The 22,309-nt window shown below is 39.2% G+C and overlaps 1 protein-coding gene across 17 annotated transcripts in view; it reads left to right on the top strand.

The window, feature by feature from the left end:
* EML1 (EMAP like 1) overlaps positions 1–22,309 on the top strand; it is a 130,456-nt gene that overhangs the window by 56,022 nt on the left and 52,125 nt on the right. For all 17 annotated transcript variants that reach the window (XM_055716729.1, XM_055716735.1, XM_055716734.1 and 14 more), the window contains one exon: positions 18,724–18,906. In XM_055716729.1, coding sequence (XP_055572704.1) covers positions 18,724–18,906 — 183 coding nt within the window. The remainder of the gene's footprint in view (positions 1–18,723; positions 18,907–22,309) is intronic.

Genomic DNA, 22,309 nt, shown 5'->3' with positions numbered 1-22,309 from the left:
CAGAGTTAATTAAACATACTAACCCAACAGAAAAAAACCCACAACAACAGACCAAACCTGCACAGTGTTTGTATGTGGTACTTTGGTTTTGCTTTTGCTAGGTTAGTTTTCTGCCAGGTTGGAGAATTAAATAAGCTTCCAGAGGCAGCAGAAGATAAATTATAGGAGTAGTGGGTGCTGCAGACTGGGGGCTGCTGGGTTGGCCATTGTGTCTTGTGGAACTGGACCCTTGCTTTTGTCATTGCAGCTGCTTGTGGCATCATGTGTTGCATGGCATCAATAAATTAATCCAAGTTAGAAGTGACACCCATCTGCTTTGTATTGTAGCAGGTAGAAGTGATCCCCTGTTTTCTGTAATTGTGCCAGGTGTAGTGGTGGTAGGCAAAATTTTAAAGCAATGTGTAAGGCGATACAGGGGAGAGGCAGGCAGCCACTAGAAGACTCTAATAGAGAGGAAGAGTGCTTTTTAACTGCTACAAATATGATTTATAATTGAATTAAAAGTTCATAGAGATGGAAAATTACATATGCATCATAAATTTAATTTTCCATCCAGTCACCCATTCAAAGCAGAGTGGACTAACATAAATTTTTTACCATTGAGATTCCTGCATTTCTTTGGTGCATGTTTAGCATTTGTGGTTGCTTTCATGTGTGTCTGTGTTTTTTTGTTGTTTTGGGTTTTTTTTCCTCCCTGGAAGCTATGAGTCTCAGTATTTTTTGTAATTCTTCATAGGCACTTTGCAAAATGTGACATCACATTTGATTTAAAAAAAATAAATAGCCCCAGGTGCACAGGTGTACTCACAATATTTTTATGCACAGAAATTTTAATTCGTAATTGCATATAATCTACTTTTTTTTTCTTGTACTTTCAAACTTTGCAACTATGTATTTCTTAGAATTTTCTTTTGAATGGTTTAGAAAGAAGTAAAGTTTCTAATAAAAGAACAATGATCTCTTCTTTCTTATATTGTCTTTCTTGGGAACATACTGGATCAGGGGCATGTTTATCAGATTATTCTACAATTTAGCCGGAAAAGGCATATCCTAAAACCAGAATTAATCAGTAATTAACGTCATCAGTGTGATGCTGCTGCTCTGTTCTCAGAATTAATTCTGGCTGACTGCAGCTGAAGCATTTCTTTTGACTACAGCAGGCGCATTGCAAGAGGAAGGTCCGCAAGATCTCTCTGTGCGTTGAGGAATTTAAACAAAAATACGCTTGCAGGAGCTAGCAGTTGTCTTCAGTGGGCCCACGTAGGAAGGCTGGGTTAAAAGCCTTGCATTGAAGAGAGCAGTTGTGTGTCCCCTTTGTTTGCTCTTCTTCGCTTCCAAGAAGCTGAAGTAAGCCCGAAGCAGCTCCGGTTATTCCTGCAAGGCTCTGTAGGATTTTGCGAAGCCCAGAAAGCATTTGGTTGGTGCTGGGTTATTAAGCCTGGTAGCTGTGACTCAGAAGGTTATGAGAGATTTGTGTGCATATTGTTCCAGGAGAGGGTGACTTCAGGGTTTTTCCTTCTTTCTAGCTTTTTCTTCTTGATTTTTTAATTTAAAAAAATGTTTAGCCTCAGGGAGCCCTCTACTGCTTCCTGAATTTGGCAGTTGCTTCTCTTGGTTTAAGTCTTTAGGTATGTGCGATGTGAAGCTTTGAAGTAGCTGCTGCCTGGCTGAACCAGGGGGGCAGGGAGAAAGATAATAAAGTTTGTGCTTTTGACATTTTCTTTCTTTCCAGCATGTAGATATTTTAACACAAGAGTAAGTGAAATGGCTATTTTTAGTAAAGTCCCTGTAATGACATAATTGCAAAGACTGTGTTTCTTTTATGGTTTAGTTTCAATGTGGAACAATCACTAAAATCAGTGGTGGGGAAGATCATGTATATTATTGTCAGACTTTTGATATCTAGCATTAGGAACTGGTTTATCCATCTAAGAAGTGGAATGTGAGATTCAAGGGGAAGGTGTTTTATTAGTTTCCTTGTATAAGACCCCATGGACCACTGACTGACAAGTACTAGAAAAGGTGAGGAAATGTATTTGGGAAAACACAAGCTTTTGGACCTTTGTAATTCTGGTTCTGCATAGTGTCTGCCCATCCTATACTCAGCTCGGCAAGCAATCGTTTGCAAAGTCCGTGGTGGTCTATATCCCAAACAGCAAGCATGGGAAAAACCTGTCTTTGCTTTTCCTAACAAGGCTCTTCAGATGCTTTCTCAGCACTACTTTTCTGTGAAGAAGTACATCTTCCCCCAAGGATAAAATACATATAGGCCACCTTCTCCTGGCTAGTCCTGATGTTTTCCAGCCTGGCTCCCTTAAAAAGAAGTGTCTTGAGGGAGTGGATTAGAATTAGGACAAGTACATCAGTGAGAAGAAAAAGCTGTTTCAAACATCTTGACTGTGGCAGGGTGAAGGTCTTTCTGGTTGGGTGTTGCCAGACATGGCATTGAGCACTTCCTGCACTACACAGGTTAGTATTAACTAAGAGTACTAGATTTAGTATTGGCTAAAATATATTAAGTGATTTTAAAACAATTAGTGTTATGCATCCATTGCTCAGTTTGCCAGGCTGTCTGGGTTCGTCCACTGCAGAGGCCTGAGCGGCCTGGCGTGCCATTTCAGCTGTAGTCTAGGGCACAAACCCTGTGCAACAAGGGGAGTGTGCCCCATGGTATTCGCAGGGGCACCAATATTGTTTAAACCTTAGTTTATTTAATTCATTTGAATCATTTTGTTCTGGGTTGAGCAAGACAGCTTGTTGGGGTTCTGGATCAAAGTTGTTTGGTTGGTCCTTATTGATCCCTGATGTTCAACAGAGTGAAATCTCATTTTGTAAGCAGAGGAAAAATCTTTGTTGTTGTGACTTCTATGCACTGTGGAAGCTTTATCAGTTTTGTAAATGTAATAGTAAGGCTTTTAGTAGAAACTTCATTTATGTTAATAGCATAAATGATCTGGTTTTACTTACAGTTCATTGTAGTACCTTTTGTTCTGATGCATAGGTATTTATTCAGTTTATCTTTGTACATAACCATTTGTCATACTAAAATTAAATGTTAGACTTGTATAAAAATGTAAAATCATTCTGTGCTGGAAACCAATTCTGTCACTCCCTTAACAAGTCAGCAACTTGGATGGTTGTGGAATCTTTCCCCTTCCAGTCACAGCTGGGAAGAATTGACATGTTGTTGCTCTTAAAAGTCCCTGTTACCTGTCCTTTAGCGAGCTGTGGTTATGAGCTGCATACTAAATCTCAGTTATCATATGTTGCAATCTGTATGAGCTGAATTCCCACTTGCATGGCTAGAGTGGAAATGTGGGGCAGTCAAATAGGCTCAGTTCTTCAAGTCTCCCAGGATGGCTGGTACAGAGTGCAGTGAAGGCCAGGGCGTTCTTTCGACCTTTTATAGGCACAAACCTTGGGAAACAAATGAGCATTGTTAAAGTGACCATGTCTTTCAGATTTTTTCATCTTCCCCCCCTTATGATAAAAGTAGCAGCTTTGAAGGAAAAAAAAAAAGCTTTTGACAGTTTTGACAGGCTTCCACATGATAATTAGATAGTAAAAAGAAGGTGTGGGTTGGCAAGGCATTAGATATGAATGATATGCAAGTTCGTATGCATTTTTCTTGAAGCAATGTTGTGCTGAAGATGAAGCCCTCCAAACAGTTGTGTAAAGCAGAGGTTTTAAAGTGAAAACAGGTTGTACCCATTTGAAATAATCCAAGAGAAGCTGGAGAAACCTACTAGCACTCTCATTTCTATTTCTGAATAACTCCTTTGTCTAGGTAAGAAGTTCTTAATACAGTATATTATGCATATAATCTTAGAAATGTTTGCTTTAGCTTCCAGTTACACCCAGTGTCTTATTTTTTCTCTTGCAAATTAACTTTCTGGGATAATAACGTTTTTCTTGCACTGTATATTCTGAGCATTACCCTTCCTGCCTTTGCATCATGTTGAGGGAGCAGGAAGGAAGAGCTAAAGGAAAAGATGGGTTTTGTAGTTCGTATCAAGGAGAAGGAGCAATGGACAGGGGGAGGGAAGATGAAGCAGGGCCTCAATGCAGCTGTAGTGTATGAATTTTATAATGAGTCCACAGGAAAACGGATTATGAGGCAATATGCACAAGACAGAAGAAAATATGTGGTGTTTAGTATTTCTGTGGGGTTTGGGGATATCTGACTTAATTTGGCAGAGTATCGTCAGTAGGTCAAAGGTAGTGGTGACAGCAGATTTGGGTTTGGATAGTGGCAACTGCCCCCTCTCCTTCCGCTGTGTTTCTGGCTGCGTGCTTTGGGTTTTGTGGATGCCTGGGTGCTGTGCCTGCTGGGAGCCTAATTCCAGACTTTCCCCCTGCATCCTGTATCCCTGCTCCTTCCTGAAACAGGGATCCACTCCTAGCTGCTGAAGCCCCCTGAGCTCCTGGCTGGGCAGTGCTGCTAGCTCTCTGCAGTAACTGCTGGTGGGAGGCACTTGCCCCACGCCCTGGGACCGTGACTCCCAAGCGCAGCCCTTGGAGGTGATTGCGTCCCTGCGTGTACTGACTTGAGATACGGACAATCTCTTCCATAGAGTTAGTAGCAGCGACAGCTGCCTGCATTGCAGGGACTTGTCCATGGGCAGTCGGGAGGCAGCTGTGAGGGCCTGTTCCATGCTGCCAATTTTTAGACACTATTTTCTCTGCAAATTTTTACCACCATTTTGATTTCTTGAGAAGGTCAGGCTGAGCTCTGGAGGAGACAGTGCTGTCAAGGGGGACCCTTTTCCCACCACACAGCTGCTCTGTCCTGTTTACCAGGCTGAGAGTCTTTCAGAAAGCAGATGTGAGCTGCCAAAATAGCAGATGATGTTTCTGCTGTGCGTGCTGCAGTCTCTCATAGTATTGGCGTTAATCAGGCTTCGTGTGCAGATCTCAGCAGCACAACTGAGCATCCACCAGCCTTTGCCACACCTGACTTTAGCCCCACAGAACAGCTAAGGAGACCCTGACTGGGGGCTGCAGGGGCAGGGCTGGCTGGATTTTACCCGAGATGGATGTGGGGGACATCTTCCACTAGACCAGGTTGCTCGAAGCCCCATCTGACCTGACACTGAACACTTCCAGGGATGGGGCATCCACAGCTTCTCTGGGAAATCAATTCCAGTGTCTCACCAGCCACTGAGCAGGTTAAAGAGCAGAAGCCTCCAGAACCTGCAGCAGGAGAGCGTAGTCCCTTGCAGAGTTTGTAAGGAAATGCATATTTCTTGGGTCTTGTCTTTGCTCTGCTGTAAGCAGCTGTCTATGAAACAGAATATTTTTTTATTTTCTGGTACAGACCCATGGATGCTAATACACTGTCCTTACTGTTGGTTGTTTCTGTGGATGAAGTAGCAAGCAGACAGAAAGTTCCAGCACCTCTGGAAAAATTAGGAAAATTACTAAGCTTTCCTTTTTAAGCTCTGGGGAGTTAGAAAGTGTTAGAACTAAGGCTTGTGATGAAGCTTAAACTATTTTATTCATGTGTTATAAGATTTTTTAATTACTTCATCACCTCTTATAATTTTCATAGGCATTGTGCCTCATTCATTTCACAAGACAGACTTTCCCTGAGTCCACTAGATCCAGCAAATATCTTTAATGCCAATGTGAAATCCAGTAAATATAAAGCCAGTAAATTTGATATCCAGTTCAGAAACATTTTTTTTTTTTTTTTTTTTTTCCTGGCAAGGAGAGATGGTAAGGTGTTGAAGTACTTGCAATACGGTAAAAATGCGCATATAAAAAATACTGGTATTTTTCTAGAAATTTTTCTCTTTATTGAATATGGAAGTGGGAACAATCACACTGAATGACTGTTCAAAATGTGTTTTTCAGTAAAATACTTGGGGTTTGTTGGCTTTTTTTGTGTGTGAGTTTTTTGTTTTTACTTGATAGTGTACTTATGAAGCTTTTTTACATTTGAAAAAAAAAAAAAAAAAAAAGAGGTGTGGATAAAATACAGTTGCTCAAGTGTGTGACGACTTTGCCTTGGTGGCACTGTCTGCTCCAGCAGTAGCTTGAGTGTAACTGGGATTGCCAGGTCAACCAAGATGATTTTTCATTTCTTTTAAACTTTTGACTTTGCAAATATCAAACACTTGGTTTTGGTGAAGAATCAACACTTGGAAAGTTTTTGTTGCAGAGAAGACCATTGAGCTTGAGGAGTTGGGTCACTGGCCCAGGGAAGCTGTAGCCCTGGGAGTGAGACTTCTCTGCCATGGAGAGAGCCTGATGTCTGGGGGTTTTCCTAAATGGTTATGTTAAATTTTGGGAATATGAGCTTCTGATCTGTGTATCTGACCATGAAATTGTTTATTATGTAAGTATTTCCATGCTGAAGCTTTACTATACCAGGCTTTACTGTCATCTGTCTTCTACTAAAATGAAGGGTATTTTGAAAAAGCCATCTCCTGCTTACCTTGTCCAGCATACAAAATTCATGTGCTGAGAGAAGATACTGTTTTCTGAACTATCTCTTCAGTGTAGTGGGGAGAAATGTTTTTCAGTCAGTTTCAGCCTTTTTCCCATTTCCCATAAATCTAGGGATTTCCAAGTTCAGTATGTTGCTCAGCTTACTGCCTGTGGAAATCACTGCTCTGTGCTGTGTTGAGGTTTACTATACCTGTGTGTCATTTGGGGCAAATCTTATCACTGAAATAATCTTTATGTACTTGGAGACGACTAATCTGGGTTCAAGATTGCTTTTAAAAATATACCTGTTTGAACTGTAAATAAAGACTATAATGGTATATGCTGTCCCAGCACATTTTGAATTTGACTTCTGAAGTTCCTGTCTACCAAAAGAAAAAAACACCCATAAAACACTTGAAGAGGACAAAATAAGTAAAGAAATAAATTCCAGGTTCGCGAGTGAGAACCCTGAAAATATTATATTAATTTAGTTCAAGTGGCTATACTTGCCCTACCTTGTGTCTGTATGTTTGGATACAGAGGTCTGACTAGCGCAAAGTCCACCTGCATCCAGAATGAAAGAAGCATAAGAGAACTTTTGCCTTAAAGCTGTATGGCTATATTAGCCTTAAAGGTTTGTCTGTGCTGGTGGGCTTCACCTTATCCACAAAGGTTTGAAGCTCAGATGCCTGGTAGTCACGGGGCTGAGAGAGCTTTATCAGCCAGGCTTTCTGCAGGGTTTGTTCACACTAGTACTTCAGTTCAGTGCCATTAGGAAGTGGCTTTTAGAAAAGGATTTGCTGTGCACAGTCTTTGCTGATCTAATCTCTCAGGTGAGACTCATAGGGGAGAAGTACTGACTGCCACCAGAAGGAAATCAGTTCCAGAAAGTCCTTGAGGGAGAGGAACGGTCATGAGCCAGGCTTTGCTTGGACCTTGGCCTGGGACTTGTTCCCAGCCAAGGGTGGATCAGGCATCTGCTGGCTCCCTCCCTTTTACTGAGGACTCTCTGTGTAGCTTTGGGGAGGTATAATACTGCATTAGGTGATCAAAGCATATTTGTAAACTTTTCGACAAACATGAAAGCTGTAAAATAGATTATCTCTGTCTCCTCCTCTGTCTCCTCCTCCATGAAAACCTGAATTTCTTTTAAAAACAGGCAACACACATATCGTTGTAGCATTGCCAAATGCTGCAGAGGATGGGGCAAGCCTTGGAGTACAACTCCTTTGCTCTCACAGGGCGGCAGGACCACACTTGCAGAGTGTGCTGGGAATGGCATTGCAGCTGGGTGAAATTTGTGACAATGCTAGGCACCCCCATGCGGTGTGAAAATAAGAATATGATCTCATACTAGGGAATCCAGTTAAAAATAAAAAGAATGCAAATTGTCTTAAATTAGAGGAGCTGAATGCCAAGCCAAATAATTTTTCAGATCATATATGTCTGTTTCCTGAAACAAACCTTTTGTTTATTTATTTATTTATTTTTGTAGGATAGGAAATAAAGGGATTTTCTTCCTTCTCTGTATCCTAAAAAGCCCTAAAGCAGTTTTCTTCCTGGTTCTTACCAGGACATCTAACACTCTATCAAATGTAGTGTTTCTGGCTGCATTTGAGTCCTTGGCAAGGCCAGTTTGTTCTTTCTGCCTTACTGTCAGTAAAGGTTTTTTGCTGGAGAGTGGGAATGCATGATGTGAAGATTTTAGAATAAAATATTAGGTTACTATTAATTAATATATTGAAGGAAGACTTAACCCTCATTGAAGATGAAGATGGACAGTACATGAAAAATTCCAGTCTGCTGTGGGTATCATGTGTAGGTTTGTTTTCCTTCCCCCATGCAAAAAAGACTGTAACTAGTTAATTTAAGTACTTCTCATGAGCACTAGATTAACTGGCAATAATGAAAAAAAAATTAAGTACTGTGAAAGACAGTACTGAGCAAGACAGGTTTTAAAAGAAGACTTAAAATAGTTTTCTAAATTTGAAATCATTTTTTCCTTTAAATATTTAGATTGTGATTTGTCTTTGTGACAACCTGTAATGAAACCTAATGTTATATTGCATTAATTTCAGAAACTAAAATATTCACGAGCTACAGAGTTCTGAAGAAAAGTCAAACCACTGCTGAAAGTGAAGCCATTAGCTGAGAACAAGTAACCAGAAGTTGCAAAAGTGGAAAATCTGCTTTTGACATCAATAACCCCTTCTGCAATTGCAGGAGGAATATTTTGTTCTTTTTGTATTATGTTGCTTAGTTTTAGTCTGCAGAAAACAATTTAAAAAGCTGATAAGCCTTTAAGAACTTTAAATGCAGAATGTTTGGGGGTTTTAATCTTACAAATAAATACTATTGATTAGAGGATGAGATTTTCCAATTCTTAATTCTCAAAGGATACACTTACGAAATAAGACAAAGCACAAAGTATTTCAAATTGATAACTTTGGATAGCAAATGGATTACTTGCTGTTGATGTACTCTCAGTTTTAGTAAATGCTTAATTTCTTGGAAAAAAGTGTTTTATTTGCTTATGTATTTCTGGTGTTTAATCATGTTTTCAGTTTGGTTTTTAAAACCTTATGCATATATGATTGTAATTTTCATTAAAATTTCCATAAGAAATTATAGGTAAAAAGTTAATGGTCCAAAAATTAGAGTATCAGTTGCTGTTCTAATATCAAATATGGAAGTTAGGGACGTGAAGAAATGTATGCTAATGTAAGTAGTTTCTTAAGTGTTCATATAGAGCTATCTCTACAGTAATATAAAGGCTGCGTGTAACTGCAGAACAGCTAGTGGCTGGTACATGTTAGTGGTTCTTGCTTGTGTGAATCAGCTTTTCCCTAGGAAAATCACTTAAGTAGTACACAGCAAGCAGGATAAAATAAAATTGGTTTGTAATGCTTTGTCACAGGCTAACATCAGTAACTTTTAAAAGATGTTTCAAATCAGTTTTCTTCCCTTTTACATCTGTCCTGACTGCAAGTAAAAGTAAATCTTTCTGGTTTACTTGCCGATGGCATAGTTGAAGCATCCAGTGGAGACATCCAGGTTTTTTAAAGGCAGTAAAAATATATTGAGCTAAGTACTGAAATGTTTTTAAGAAAATGGTTTATGTGTACCAGTATATGGTGTTTGCTTGCATGTGGTTTAAAAACATTTAGGAGAAGCAAATCTTGCATCTAGGTTGGTTCTTGTTTAACGGTGCTAAACAAAAGCTGAAGACTTACTAGCATACATTGTGTGAGGAATTTGAATTCATCCCTTGCTAGCTTTTGTAGGATGTCGTGGATGTGGAGCCATAGCTGTGATGTGGAGATGAGAGTCATTGTACATGTTCTCCGGTGTTCTACAATCTGCTTTTCTTCTCTTGTTCTTAAGGGTGTGATACAGGCACATCCTCAGCCCATCACCAAGAAAAGATGGTAAAACACAGCCCAGCTGTTCTGCTGTGAGGTACCTCGATTAATTTCCCTACTGGTACCTTTCTTTACAAGTTTGTGTTAGGCTGTATAGCCAGCTTTTTAACTCTAGGCAGATCCCATGGTGTCGCTTTTTTCAAGCTCCTATTCTTGCATTAATATTATGCTACAGAAGGTCATCTTTATTCTCCTGGCTTTTCACAATGTTTGGGATTTTTTTTGTTGTTGTTATTGTTGGTTTTTTTTTAATGGTACAAACTGATCCCAGCATAATGTAGAGGAGTGATAATTTGTTAAAAGGTTTTCTATTGATTTCTATGCTCAACAGAGCCAACACAGTAACTCTGAACTGTAAAGCATTTACACTGATAGACCTCTTATGGGGAAAATTCCTCTAATTTATTAATGTGTCAAAATTATCCTCCATCTTCCACTTAAGCAGTATTGGGGAAGATAATTTTTAACTGGTTGATTTCCAAGTAGAAGCTCATCTACCATCTGCTGGGGAAAAAAATAGTAGGCTGCTGGTTATAGCTCGACAGCTACACACTGGTGAAGGGCACATGCTTATGGTTTCACTACAGTGATTGCTGACTAATTAGCCACAAGGAACTTTCTGAGAATTTTCTGTTAAGATCATTTTTTTTCTCTCCCATTTTGTTAATGAGTACAGTGCACCCAGCTGTGAGGCTCTGAGTGATGATTGCTATTATGGATTTATTTCTTCAAACTCTGCCTCTAATTTTAGGAAGTTATATTCCTCGTCTTTAAGTTTCTAGTGGTAAAACTGTAAAAGGACAAGTTATTCTTCAGCGAATGTTGGGAAATACAGTAATAAGATTTTATAAATATTGGACTACAATAGCTAGCTATATTAGAGAAAAATACTGCTCACAAAAATAACCATCTGTAGTCCATATATAGTAGGTGAATAGATATTTAGGTTACAGTTTTTTTATTAAAGTGGTAGAAACTGGTCTGTTCTCACAAGATGATGCTTTGCGTTACTGTTACTGTGGTCTCTTTTAGATCATGTCTCTCTCAGGTTCCCAGTGCAGTCCAGAGTACAGCATTAGGTGGATGTGTTGGGATAGATAGTCGTCTTCCTGTTTCCTCCTACACATATATACCTTGTGAGGACATGGAAAAACTAATCTGGTCTGTTCAGATTACTTACTGTGAGATGTACCTGATTGTACTGAACTAGGGCATCTCCTTGCAATGCTAATCACTCTTAAGTACGTGTATTAGAATGGGGATTGAACTGAAACGTTGTCCTACCTGTTCAGAGACTTTATGCATATATACATATATAAGCTTATAGATAGGCATGGTATTATTCCTATAGCTATCGAGTTTAAAGAAAAGGTGTGATTTCTTGTTCCGTGCAATCAAAGCTTTCCAGCTATAAAAGCAGATATTGTGCTTGCATTTGTATCCTATTGCATATACTTTTATAACAAAATGCAGTTAGAGGATTTCACATTTTAAAGGCCATTCCATTAGCATTCAGCTGGCAACCAGTTTTGATTTCTAAACCTTCAGGTAAAGCAACATGCTTTTACAGTTTTACCTGTAGTTGAAAATTTCAGTCTGTTTTTTCCCTAACCACACAAAATAACAAGATTAAACAGGATAACATTATTTTGGGCTTTAAATCCACTTGCTTCTCACAGTGGAAGGCTCTAATCTGGTCAAATCAGGGTCTAGCAGACAGTCCAGTATGTACCAGACTTTATGATAAGCTGTTGCCCATATGTGTTGTCATTGTCCCCAGGAGACAAGCCTGGAAAGCTGCTGCTGTGTTTCAGGTACCATACGATGTTTTGCATGAGAAAAGTGGATGGAGAAAAGATACTTAGTCTGTGAAATACTGTCGACACTAATCTTTTAAACAAAGGAGCTTGACGTAGCGTTGTCAAAGGAAACTAAACCTGCTGTTTTATTTTCCCATTGTTCTCTTGCACAGAGAGTCTTTTGGTCTGCAAATGACCGCTGACATTATGCCACAGAAATTGCTATGAGAATACTTGGTACTTTCCAGATCTTGCATCTAAGCCTGGCAACCTGTCGTGGCTGCATTCCCCTGTTCGTGTGCCACAGCGAACTGCTTATGTTCATTTTGCGAGTTGTTTTCACTTTAAACTCTGAATGGTTGTCTCTCTTCCTAAGCCTGCTTTTTCTCTCTGTTGCTGTCAATTCAGGCAGACTGTATCTATCAAATAGGTTGACTTCTCTGCCCTAGACTCAAAGATGCATGAAATGAACCAAAAAGGGAGGACAGGATTTTGAAGATGTGGGAGATGCCTGTCACAGAGGGATGTTTTTTTCTGCACTGTTAAAGAGTTTCAAGCCAAACAGATGGTATTGAGAGAGGTGAAGCAGAGAGGTCATTTGAAAGTTACTGGTAGTGTGACTCCCAGGAGCTTGAAGGAAATAGTTTAAGTAACTCAATTACTTGCATGAGAACTCAGTGATGATGTGGGCAGGAGAAGGGGAGGTTGCCAAATGTGTATCAAGTGACATGTACCACATCTGACAGCTCTGCACTTACTGGAGTCTGAAAAACATGGGCCTTTACGGGTGAAAACATGTTTCTGGAGGTGTAGCATCTTCAGTGTTCTTACCTGCTTGCTAGTATGCTGGGTCAAATCCAGTCTATAGCTCTCCCTGTCTAAATTCAGCTGTGGAATTGTGCTTTTTTGTTTGCTGATTTTTTTAGTAAGTGCTGTTCTTAACTTTCTTTCCTTTGGTGTCGTAGGCTTTCTCAGCAGCTACTATGTTCTGCATGCTGGGAGTGGAGAATTCCTTTCTGTCCATGTGCACGTTTCGTAAGACTCTAGTAGCAGTCCTGAAGTTCATAGCAATTTCCAAGGAATGTAAATACTTGTACCAATTAATTTCAGGAGAAGTGCAGAGCATGATACACTTACCAATATCTCTCAATGATGGAAAGTATTCCTACCAGTTAAGCTCAGTTCGGGCTTATTGGCACAATCTATATTTTTCTGTTATAAGAAGGGTATCTCTGTGTGCAGGTGATGCTGCATTTTCACTGCCATCCTTTGCCATGTTTTCTGTCATGTGGGTTATCTTCAAGCTTTGCCAGAGACTACTGTTGGAATTTGGTATCCCCAGAAGGCTTAGATGTCCTTTTCTGATGTCCTGCACAGTGTCTAAATTCAAGAGGCAACTCTGGCAAAGACTTTAAGATGCTGCTTTTAAAGTGTATTATAATAGTGTCTAGCAACCACACCCCAATAGTGCTAGGTACTTTACAAACGTGTAATATATCTTGAAAAGTTTTGGGAGTACTTCACGTGCAATTTGATCCTGTTAACTGGGGCTCCAAAGAGGCCATGTAGATTGAATAAACTCAAATTTGTTTGCTAGTCTTTTAAGAATCAGTACCTAATGTTTCCATTACTTAATCAACTATCATGGCCTGAGCTGGACAAGATAGCCTCAAAATTAATGTTTGCATGAGGCAAGGCTGGTATATGTTTAACATAGCAGTTCTGGGGAGAAAATGCCAAGTCTATTTTAATTTTAATTATTTCTTACACCATTAATGTACAATTCAGACTTAAGTTTTCCAGCAGGTAAAATCTATAGAAAATAGTATGCATTTTAATAGGCTTCCTTCTAACTAATACTGTAACTGTCGTTTTGCTTTAGCCTACATACAATGAAATAATACTGAAATCATTCTTGTAAACAGCATACATGTCCTGTTGTTGGCTTTGCTTCAGATGTTTCTTCACATTTGGCTAAGTTCAAGTAATAAATTGCTGAAAAACTGGAAGACGCTCTGGAAGCAGATTAATCATCTGACTCAGTATTGTCTTTTAGTTTGCCACAAGAAATCTTTCCAATCTATGAGATCATGGTTTAGCTGGTTGGAAAATTTAGAGAGGCATGAAGAACATTCCCATTTTTTTGCTGTCTTCTCTTTGAAACCTGCAGAATCTCAGCAAAGCATAAATGACAAATGACTCTTCTTTCCAAGCTTTACCATAAATGTGTATTGTGATGAAAAATCAGGCATCTGAACTGATACCTCCTCGCTTTATCTAATTTTGGATATTGTAGGTGGTATTTATCTCATGAGATGTAGATTTACATGTTTGAGACGGTGATTTAGACTTGCATTATAACCCACTTGTAGAAGTGATTCACTTCAGATTGCTAAAACCAGGTTGCATAAATGGAGCTTTCTTTGAAAGTCCTTTTTCCTCTCATTGATGAAAAAGAGGCAATGGTGAATTCTGACATGCTATCGATGCTACCCATGTGGGTGATAACGGTGCTTGTTCTGTCTGTCCATGGGCAAAAGTGGTGGTAGTCACTGATAAATAGATCTAGCACTTCAAGGCCAGTTGTTTGGATTTGTAATCTTCTTCATACACCTTTCAAGATGGTGAACATCTGTGGCTTTTATGACAGCCAGATTGCAAAGAGGTCACCAATTCTACGTATGTTGACAGTGTTAAAGAGTTGTTAATGTTATTGAATTTAGCATCACAAAAAGTAACAGGTGTTGACATAATGGTATCCTAATTATATTCTAAAACTGCAGTAAGGCTTGTGTGTTATTACTGCAAATTTATCTACGTGGACTTGTTTTAAAAGTATGCTTTTTATTTCCTTGGATTCACCTGAAGTGTTCTGAGGATCCTTACATCATTACTATAAACCGCTTTTCTCTCAGTGTAACTGTGCAGCCAAAGCACACTTGTAACCCAGCTGCCGTGTGAGTGCATGTGTGGACGCTGTGATGGAAAATTTAACCCCTGGCTGGACCACCCCAAGGCACAGCAGCTGGTGGCCTCTTGTCACCTCACCACCACCTTCCTCAAAACCTCTTATGCTCCCCTCTCAGCCCACTCTGTGCAAATTCCTTGGGGATATGCTTTACCCATGAGAAAACATGGAACTAGGTGCTATAAAACGTATAGTCACTTTGAACTTAATGTTTGCTTGGGAACAATAATACTTGTCTTGGTCTTGCTTGAAGTCTACTTGCTCTACTTGGGAGTCTAAATTGCATTACAAATGTGTGCTAAAAATGCTCTTTGCTTTGAGGGTGAGCTGTATACTGCAAAGGCAGATGACAAGTTAGGCAAACAATGTATCTTTTGCTCTTGTGGGCAGAGTAGATTACATGTGTTGTGATATTTTTGTTGTTTGGTTAGTTTATATCATTAATTATTTTTTCTCTTCTGATACCGTACCACTTCGCTCATTTGGCTGTGTTGAAGTTGCAGCTTTATTGCTCAATATACTTGGATGTAGTGATCTCAATGGCAAGAACATTCCATGCTCTACTTGCATAACAAACAGGTTATACTTATTTTATAATTGAGCTTTGCATTCTTCAGAAAACCTGGCTTTATTATGTTGCGTCTCTTTTCCAGCTTACTTGTATATGTGTGCAAAGGGGACTGGACTCTTAAGAAATCTGGTCTTCAGTTGTGATCTGACTGAAAGTTGTTAGAAATTTTATTCTGTTCTACATCCTTGGAAGGGAACTGCATCCAGAGAGGTAACCACCACAAAAAAAGCAAGTTGTAGGTTGCAGCATGGATGAGGGTTACATTCCCAAGGACCATGAAGAACAGTGATGGTAGTAAGCACAGCACTCTGTGCCCAGAGGATTTGCTGGTGCCTGTTGGTCAGTGAGGATGAGGGGAAGAGTCACAGGGGCAGCTGGAAGAAGGGGGGGAAAGAGAGAGATGTATATCTTAACTGTTATTAGTGGGAGGGATTTCTTACAGGACTGTAAATAAACCAACGACACTGATTTACTACTTGAAGATTTATGTTTGGGCAAAATTACTGTTTCTACACACTTAAAAATTAGTAAAATTGATACTTTAATGAGGATGTTTTCTGTTGTAATGAGCTAGATTATTTTAACACCAACTGATTTCTCCCTGGGTTTCCTTCCCTGCCTTGAATTTGGGAATTGGCTGTTTCTTGTTGACTGAATTCAGAAGAAAACTATGCCCTATCGTATTGAATTTGGCCGAATGGCTAAAGTCTGAATTTGGCTTGTATTGGTTAAATCAAGCTTCTGATTTGGTTGCCTATTGTCCAGTATGCTAATCCATGTTATTTCCAGCTGAGTTAAAGTGTAAAGTCATTAGAGCAGCGTGGGCCTTTTGTTTGTACAGGGAAAGGTTAAGTTTTGCAGGCAGCTCATACTGCTGCCAGCATGGCTGCTAATCTGAGTTTGGGGATTAATTACCTGTAACAGCTGCAGGACAGGGTCCTGTGCTGAGCAGAAGCTGATTAGGCCAGTTTGGAAAGCTTTGTCATGGGGAAAGTTTTTCAGCATTTTTCAGGAACTTGAGTTCTGATGTAGTTTGCTCAGAACTGGATACTTACATTACCACTGTGTGCAGCCTAGTAATATTCTAACGCTGGTATTTTAAATATGCTATGAAAATCCTATAACGTAGTTAACAAGCAGTTTAAAATATATTAGCCTGTAGCTATTTTTGGACTGTCACTATTGTTGTAGTCTTTGTTTCTGAGTTGTTTCTAATTCTACTTTTGGTAACTGCTGTTGGGGGTGCAAGGGATAAGGAAGCCAAAATGCAGTTTACAAACAGATTTCAAAGCCAATTTGTATTGGGGTGGGGTGGTTTGGAGATTAATAGGTTTTTGGTTTGTTTCTTTTTATTTTATTTTAAGTGCAATTTTTCCCAAGGCCTTTCTGATTAAAAGTTTGAATGTATTAACATTTTTGGGCATGCTTTTAAATGCACTTGGAAACTCTTGTCTTCCTATTTGAAACACTTACTTTGTTTTAAAAATCAACACTAATTATTATTATGCACAAGCCACTTAACTTTCATTTTATGCTCTTGCACAAAAGAAGTGGAAAACCTGGTTTGGAATGGAGGAGAATTAAGTTTACAAGAAATGAAAACAAATACTAGCTTATTCATAAAGAGATCAGCTTTAACAGAAGAAATGTGTGCTGTAGACTCTGATTACGAGTGAGGGAGAAGTCAATTATAACTGCAGATAGTAGCATAAATATCTATTTTTGCTAAGATATAACTTACTAAGTCTTCAAATGAAACCTATAATCCAATCGTCACTTGACTAACATTATTTAAAATGATCCAGTAAGTTAATACCCAACTTTTTTTAGTTTTCAAATCCACCTAGTTAAATAAAACCTTGCAATTTCCTTTAAAAACTACATGGTTTTTTTTCTGTAATAGCTACTGACTTTGACATCTTTGGCATTGCATTTGTCTTCCTTTCTTCTTTTTCCTAACTTAATATTGTAAGAAATTACTATGTTTCTATGTGATAGGAACTGCAGTGGAACAGAAGTGCTCGTTTAGGAAAAGTATTACTAGTTTTGGGTGGAAAGAACGTGTGCTCCTCATCAGGGAGTTGCAGGCTTCAAGTTTTGGTGGGTTGTTTCCAAATAATCGGTGAATTGTATGCAAAGTAATGACCCTTTTAAGAATTTGCAGGCTAAGTAAGAGTACAATTACTGAGTAGTTCTGAACTTATTTAATGTTTCTATTTCAGTCAGAGGGAATGTTCTCATAAAGCTGCTGGTATAGATTAGGAGTTAGCAGATGGGATTAATATCTATTCTCTGATCTGTGGACAATAACTTGAAAAAAGTGTAAGCCTATCTGTTGCTTATATATGTCTAATGTATACATTCTATCACATATGTGAGAAAGAAAAATCTGGAAGGGTGTGTAGCATATCAGAAAGTATAGCTCTCTACCTGAACGCCTGCCAGTGCCAGGATGTTTTGTTGCGCAGAACAGTGAAGGGTGATGGTTGGATCACGCCAGTTCAGACATGTAGATAATTGATAGTGGGGCCCAATTAAAAATAAGTATCCCTGAAGCCAACCTCATCATCACATCTTAAGTACTCGTCTTGTACTCTTCTTTTTTTTATATATTTTTATTTTATTTTATTTTCATCTCTTCCTTTTGGTTACTTCAGAGCATTCTTCCTCAAGAGGACATGAGGTCTGAGGACAACCTTGGGTTTACCTGTAGCCAGTTATATGGGGTCACAACAACCCCACATAATACTACAGGCTGGGGGAGGAGTGGCTGGAAAGCTGCCTGGTGCAAAAGGACCTGGGGATGCTGGTTGATGGCCAGCTAAACATGAGCCAGCAGTGTGCCCAGGTGGCCAGGAAGGCCCAGTAGCATCCTGGCTTGTATCCAAAAGAGTGTGGCCAGCAGGACCAGGGCAGTGACCGTCCCCCTGCACTCAGCACTGGTGATGCTGCACCTCAAATCCCGGGTTCAGTTTTGGGCTTCTCACTACAAGAGGGAGATAGAGGTGCTGGAGCATGTCCAGGGAAGGGCAATGAAGCTGGTGGAGGGTCTGGAGCACAGGTTTTATGAGGAGCAGCTGAGGGAACTGGGATTGTTTAGCCTGGAGAGGAGGAGGCTCAGGGGGGACCTTATCGCTCTCTACAACTGCCTGAAAGGGGGTTGTAGTGAGGTGGGTGTTAGTCTGTTCTCCCTAATAAAAAACGATAGGACAAGAGGAAATGGCCTCAAGCTGTGCCAGGGCACATTTAGATTGTATATTAGGAAAAATTTCTTCAGTGAAAGGGTTGTCCAGCACTGGCACAGGCTGCCTAGGGAGGTGGTGGAGTCACCGTCCCTGGAGGTGTTTAGAAAACAAATAGATGTGGTGCTTAGGGACATGGTTTAGTGATGGACTTGGTAGCGCTGGGTTAGCTTTTGGACTTGATGATCTCAAAGCCCTTTTCCAACTGATATGATTCTGTGATTCTATAAGGTATTCCTTGATGGTTATACATCATTGGTAATGCATCTTTTTCTACTGTTTTACTTAGATGACAGCGCCTCTGCTGCAAGCAGTATGGAGGTAACAGATCGTATTGCCTCTTTGGAGCAGCGTGTCCAGATGCAGGAAGATGACATCCAGCTGCTCAAATCTGCCCTTGCTGATGTGGTTCGACGCTTGAATATTACAGAGGAACAGCAGGCCATGCAGAACAAGAAAGGACCTACCAAAGGTTTGCATTTCAGATATATGTACAATAGGTAGTGCAATTCAATGAGTGTTTTATATGTATTAAAATAGGTCATTCTTTAGATCTTTGAAATATTCAAAATCAACAAATCAAACTCAAAATAAAATAAATCTGAAACTTAACCTGTTAAAGAGAACACATAAAAATCCGAATGTTTAGATCTGTGAGCCTTCTACAGTTCCCATGAACCAGGAAAGCATTTGTTTATTCTTAGTACTTTAATCTTCTGTCTGAGTTTAACCACGGCTACCACTTCCTGACTTTTGATCAAGATCAGTTTAGAAACTCTTTAGGGAATGCATTGTCTTCTGTGGGTGGTGAAACTCCTAATAGATTGAGAGGGGGATGTGTGTGTGTGTTAATCCAAAAAATTAATTATATTTAAATAAAATGTAATTTTAATTTAATTTAAAATATCTTAAGTGTCTTTGGATGGGCAGACATAGCCAAAGACAGAGCTCTGAGCTGGCACAGAGGTGACATGACCAAGGACATGGTGCAACACCAGCTGCTTAACCATGAAGGAAAGGGAGAGCTGTGGCTGCTGCCTGACCCTGTTCCAGAGCAGCAGATCCAGAGCCAGTAAGGTGGCAGGTGACAGCCGTTGTCACTCAGCAATATGCTGTGCTACACCCATGTGCCATAGCGTGCTCTCTTGGTTCCTGTTCTGCAAGAGTGGGTTTGTCTGTACGCAAATCAGAAAAGTTGGAGTTGAATGTCCAGCACTTGGTATTAGTAAAGGTTTATTAGAACCCAGCCAGGGTGATGTACTGTGGTGTGTAAGGCTGCAAAAGCCTGGGAGACTGCCTATCTGCAGTTTGGCAGAAATGCATGAGCTATTTTTGGGTAGTCTTAGAAGTAAGAGTAGTGGCAACCTAAATGTGGAAAGAGAGTATGGGTGACTTCAAAGGCTCTCTGTTGTCTAAATTAAGAAATTGTTTCTTTTAGAGTCCTGATATGCATTAATATAAATTAAAATCTTAATTCACATTGGAAGTATGATATGTAAGTATGGATTAACGATTTTCCTAGCGGGAAATTAAGACTTCCTTTCATCTCAGTTATATATTTGTGACTTTGCGACAGATACATTTAGGCACCGATTTAACAGAATAGATAAGGAACTACTTAATTTGCTGAAGTGAGATGTCATCTTTGTTATAGTGTTTTGTGTCTGGAGATGAAGAAAGGGGAAAGGGACAGAATTACAGAGCCAGATTAGTTGATAGTATATTTTACTGGTTGTTGGACAGAACATGCAGTAAATGTCTGTGATCTTGTTTTCCTGTTCTCTTCCCTTTCAGTTGTATTCTCATTTTGTCTTCGTCTGTTTGATTTAAAAAAAAGAAAAAATTATCAGATAAGTTAAATGTTACTAAAGATGGCCTCCACTGTGATAAAATGTTCCACCAAATCTGGTTGTACAAGGGATTAAGAGGCTTTATGTTGCCTATAAAATAGATATTATCTGATGCGCAGAGGAAATAAAGTCTAGTAATAATTACTGAGTTGTAACCAAATCTGTTCTTCTTGCCTGCTGGCTTTACTTAGCAAAATACAGACCAGGTTTTCATGGATTCTGTGAATAGAATTGAACTCTAAATCAGGAAATATTTTCTTGGCTGTGGCAGATCGTTAAAGCCATAGTTCATTGTATGTTGAAGAAAAGCTGCTGTAAGCCTATCCCTCTGCCTTCTATAGCTGTGGTTTGGGTTTGGGGTTTTTTTTTGTTTGTTTGTTTTTAAAAATGTGTATATGGCATGGATACTTCTTATTGTGTGTGAAATGACAGTGTAAGAAGTTTTGCTATGATAATGCAAACGAAGGACTACAAATGTCACTTACTTTTCCATTACAAATTACTGAAATGAGTCCTGATAATTTTCAACTAAACCCACCTAATTCCTGGAAATAATTGCTACTGTAACAATTTATGTACAGAACTTTAATTTTACTATATATCAGTTGTATCATTAGTGTATGGTCAGCCTTATTAAACATACTCTATAACAAGAAACAGAATCTGAAGTATCCTGATCATTTGTTTCTTCCAGCGGTTTTGTCAGATATGATGCATTTCACATGATGGCCTGTCATCTTCCTATAGTAGGCACAACTACTTTATAATGAATTGCATGCAATTATTTAGCATAAGACTTAAGCTGCATTTCGGTAAGGAGAGGGATTTTCTTAGACATGAGCGAAACTGGAGCAGTGGTTCTTGCATTTTACAACTTGGGCTGCATGGCTCGATCTGTTTTCTTTCATCATTCGATGACTAATTCCACATTTAGGATTGTGAAAAGTGGAATTTAATCTCAGTGTCACAAAAATCTTGTCTGTGCAAACTGGTGGTTGAAGTGTGGTGTGTGCTGCTGCTTTCATTTGGTCTACAGATGAAGTAGATGAGGATTAAGTGTGTGTCAGGGGAAGGTTTGTGCCTTTGGAAAAACACTATCCCGTATGTGCTGTTGAAATTTTGGCACAAGAAGCTTCGTAGGAAAAAAGACAACATTTTTGTGAGTACTTCAGATTTAAAATTGAAAGATTTCAAGTTTCAGGCTTTCAAACCTATAATAGAAAAAAGCTTGAGCTTGTTGAGTGTGTTCTTATTCTAGACGTGAGCTAGGCAGCTTAAAAGCAGTGTACATCACGGAAAGTGAGCTGCTTATCTTGTCTATTTGTGGAGCTCCTTCACTAACGATGTTTTGAGTTTTTTGGGTTCCTCCCCCTTTCCTTATTTAAATCAGTTACTTGGTGGAGTTCAGTATGGCTTCCTGCCTTTGTTTTACTTGTTTGTTGTTCTTTCCTTTTGCAATTATTGGTTTGTTTGTAAACTTAACAGCCCTATTAATCCATAGATCAGAGTATGATTAAAAAAGCTGCTGCTGAGGCTGATAAACATGTCAGTCCTGCTACCACAGGTAAGACCTTGAAGCAACAGAACTTCCAGAATAAACGTTACTGACAAAGCAATAATACCAATGTGTTTGAGTTACTGACTTCTAACAGCAATGACATGTTTGGGGTTATGTCAGTTACCACTGGTGTGAACTAGCTGTTGTAAACAAAACTAAATAGTTCCAGAGTAAATAGTGGATTAATTGAATAATGTGTAGTTTTTCTGTGTGCCGTGTAAGAATTTCATGGTGTTGCTTTCTACACTAGCTGGCCATGGGCTAGATCTTTAAATCTAATTCCAGAAGCATGGGTTCTGGGTTGGTGCTGAATTTGAAGCCAAATCTATGTTAAAGGTTGAAGAGTTTGTTCTGGTTGCTGCTAGTTTTGATTTCATGAAGTTAGGAGAGTAAACAGACTCCAGCTAGTTCACTCCAGCTACTTTATAATAGGCATTTTTATATAACTATAATAAAGTACTTTAATA

The sequence above is a fragment of the Falco cherrug genome, chromosome 7 (genome assembly GCF_023634085.1).
Source record: "Falco cherrug isolate bFalChe1 chromosome 7, bFalChe1.pri, whole genome shotgun sequence".
Classification (NCBI taxonomy): domain Eukaryota; kingdom Metazoa; phylum Chordata; class Aves; order Falconiformes; family Falconidae; genus Falco; species Falco cherrug.
The sequence above is the reverse complement of the archived record's forward strand: the minus strand, read 5'-3'. Positions and strand labels throughout refer to the sequence as shown.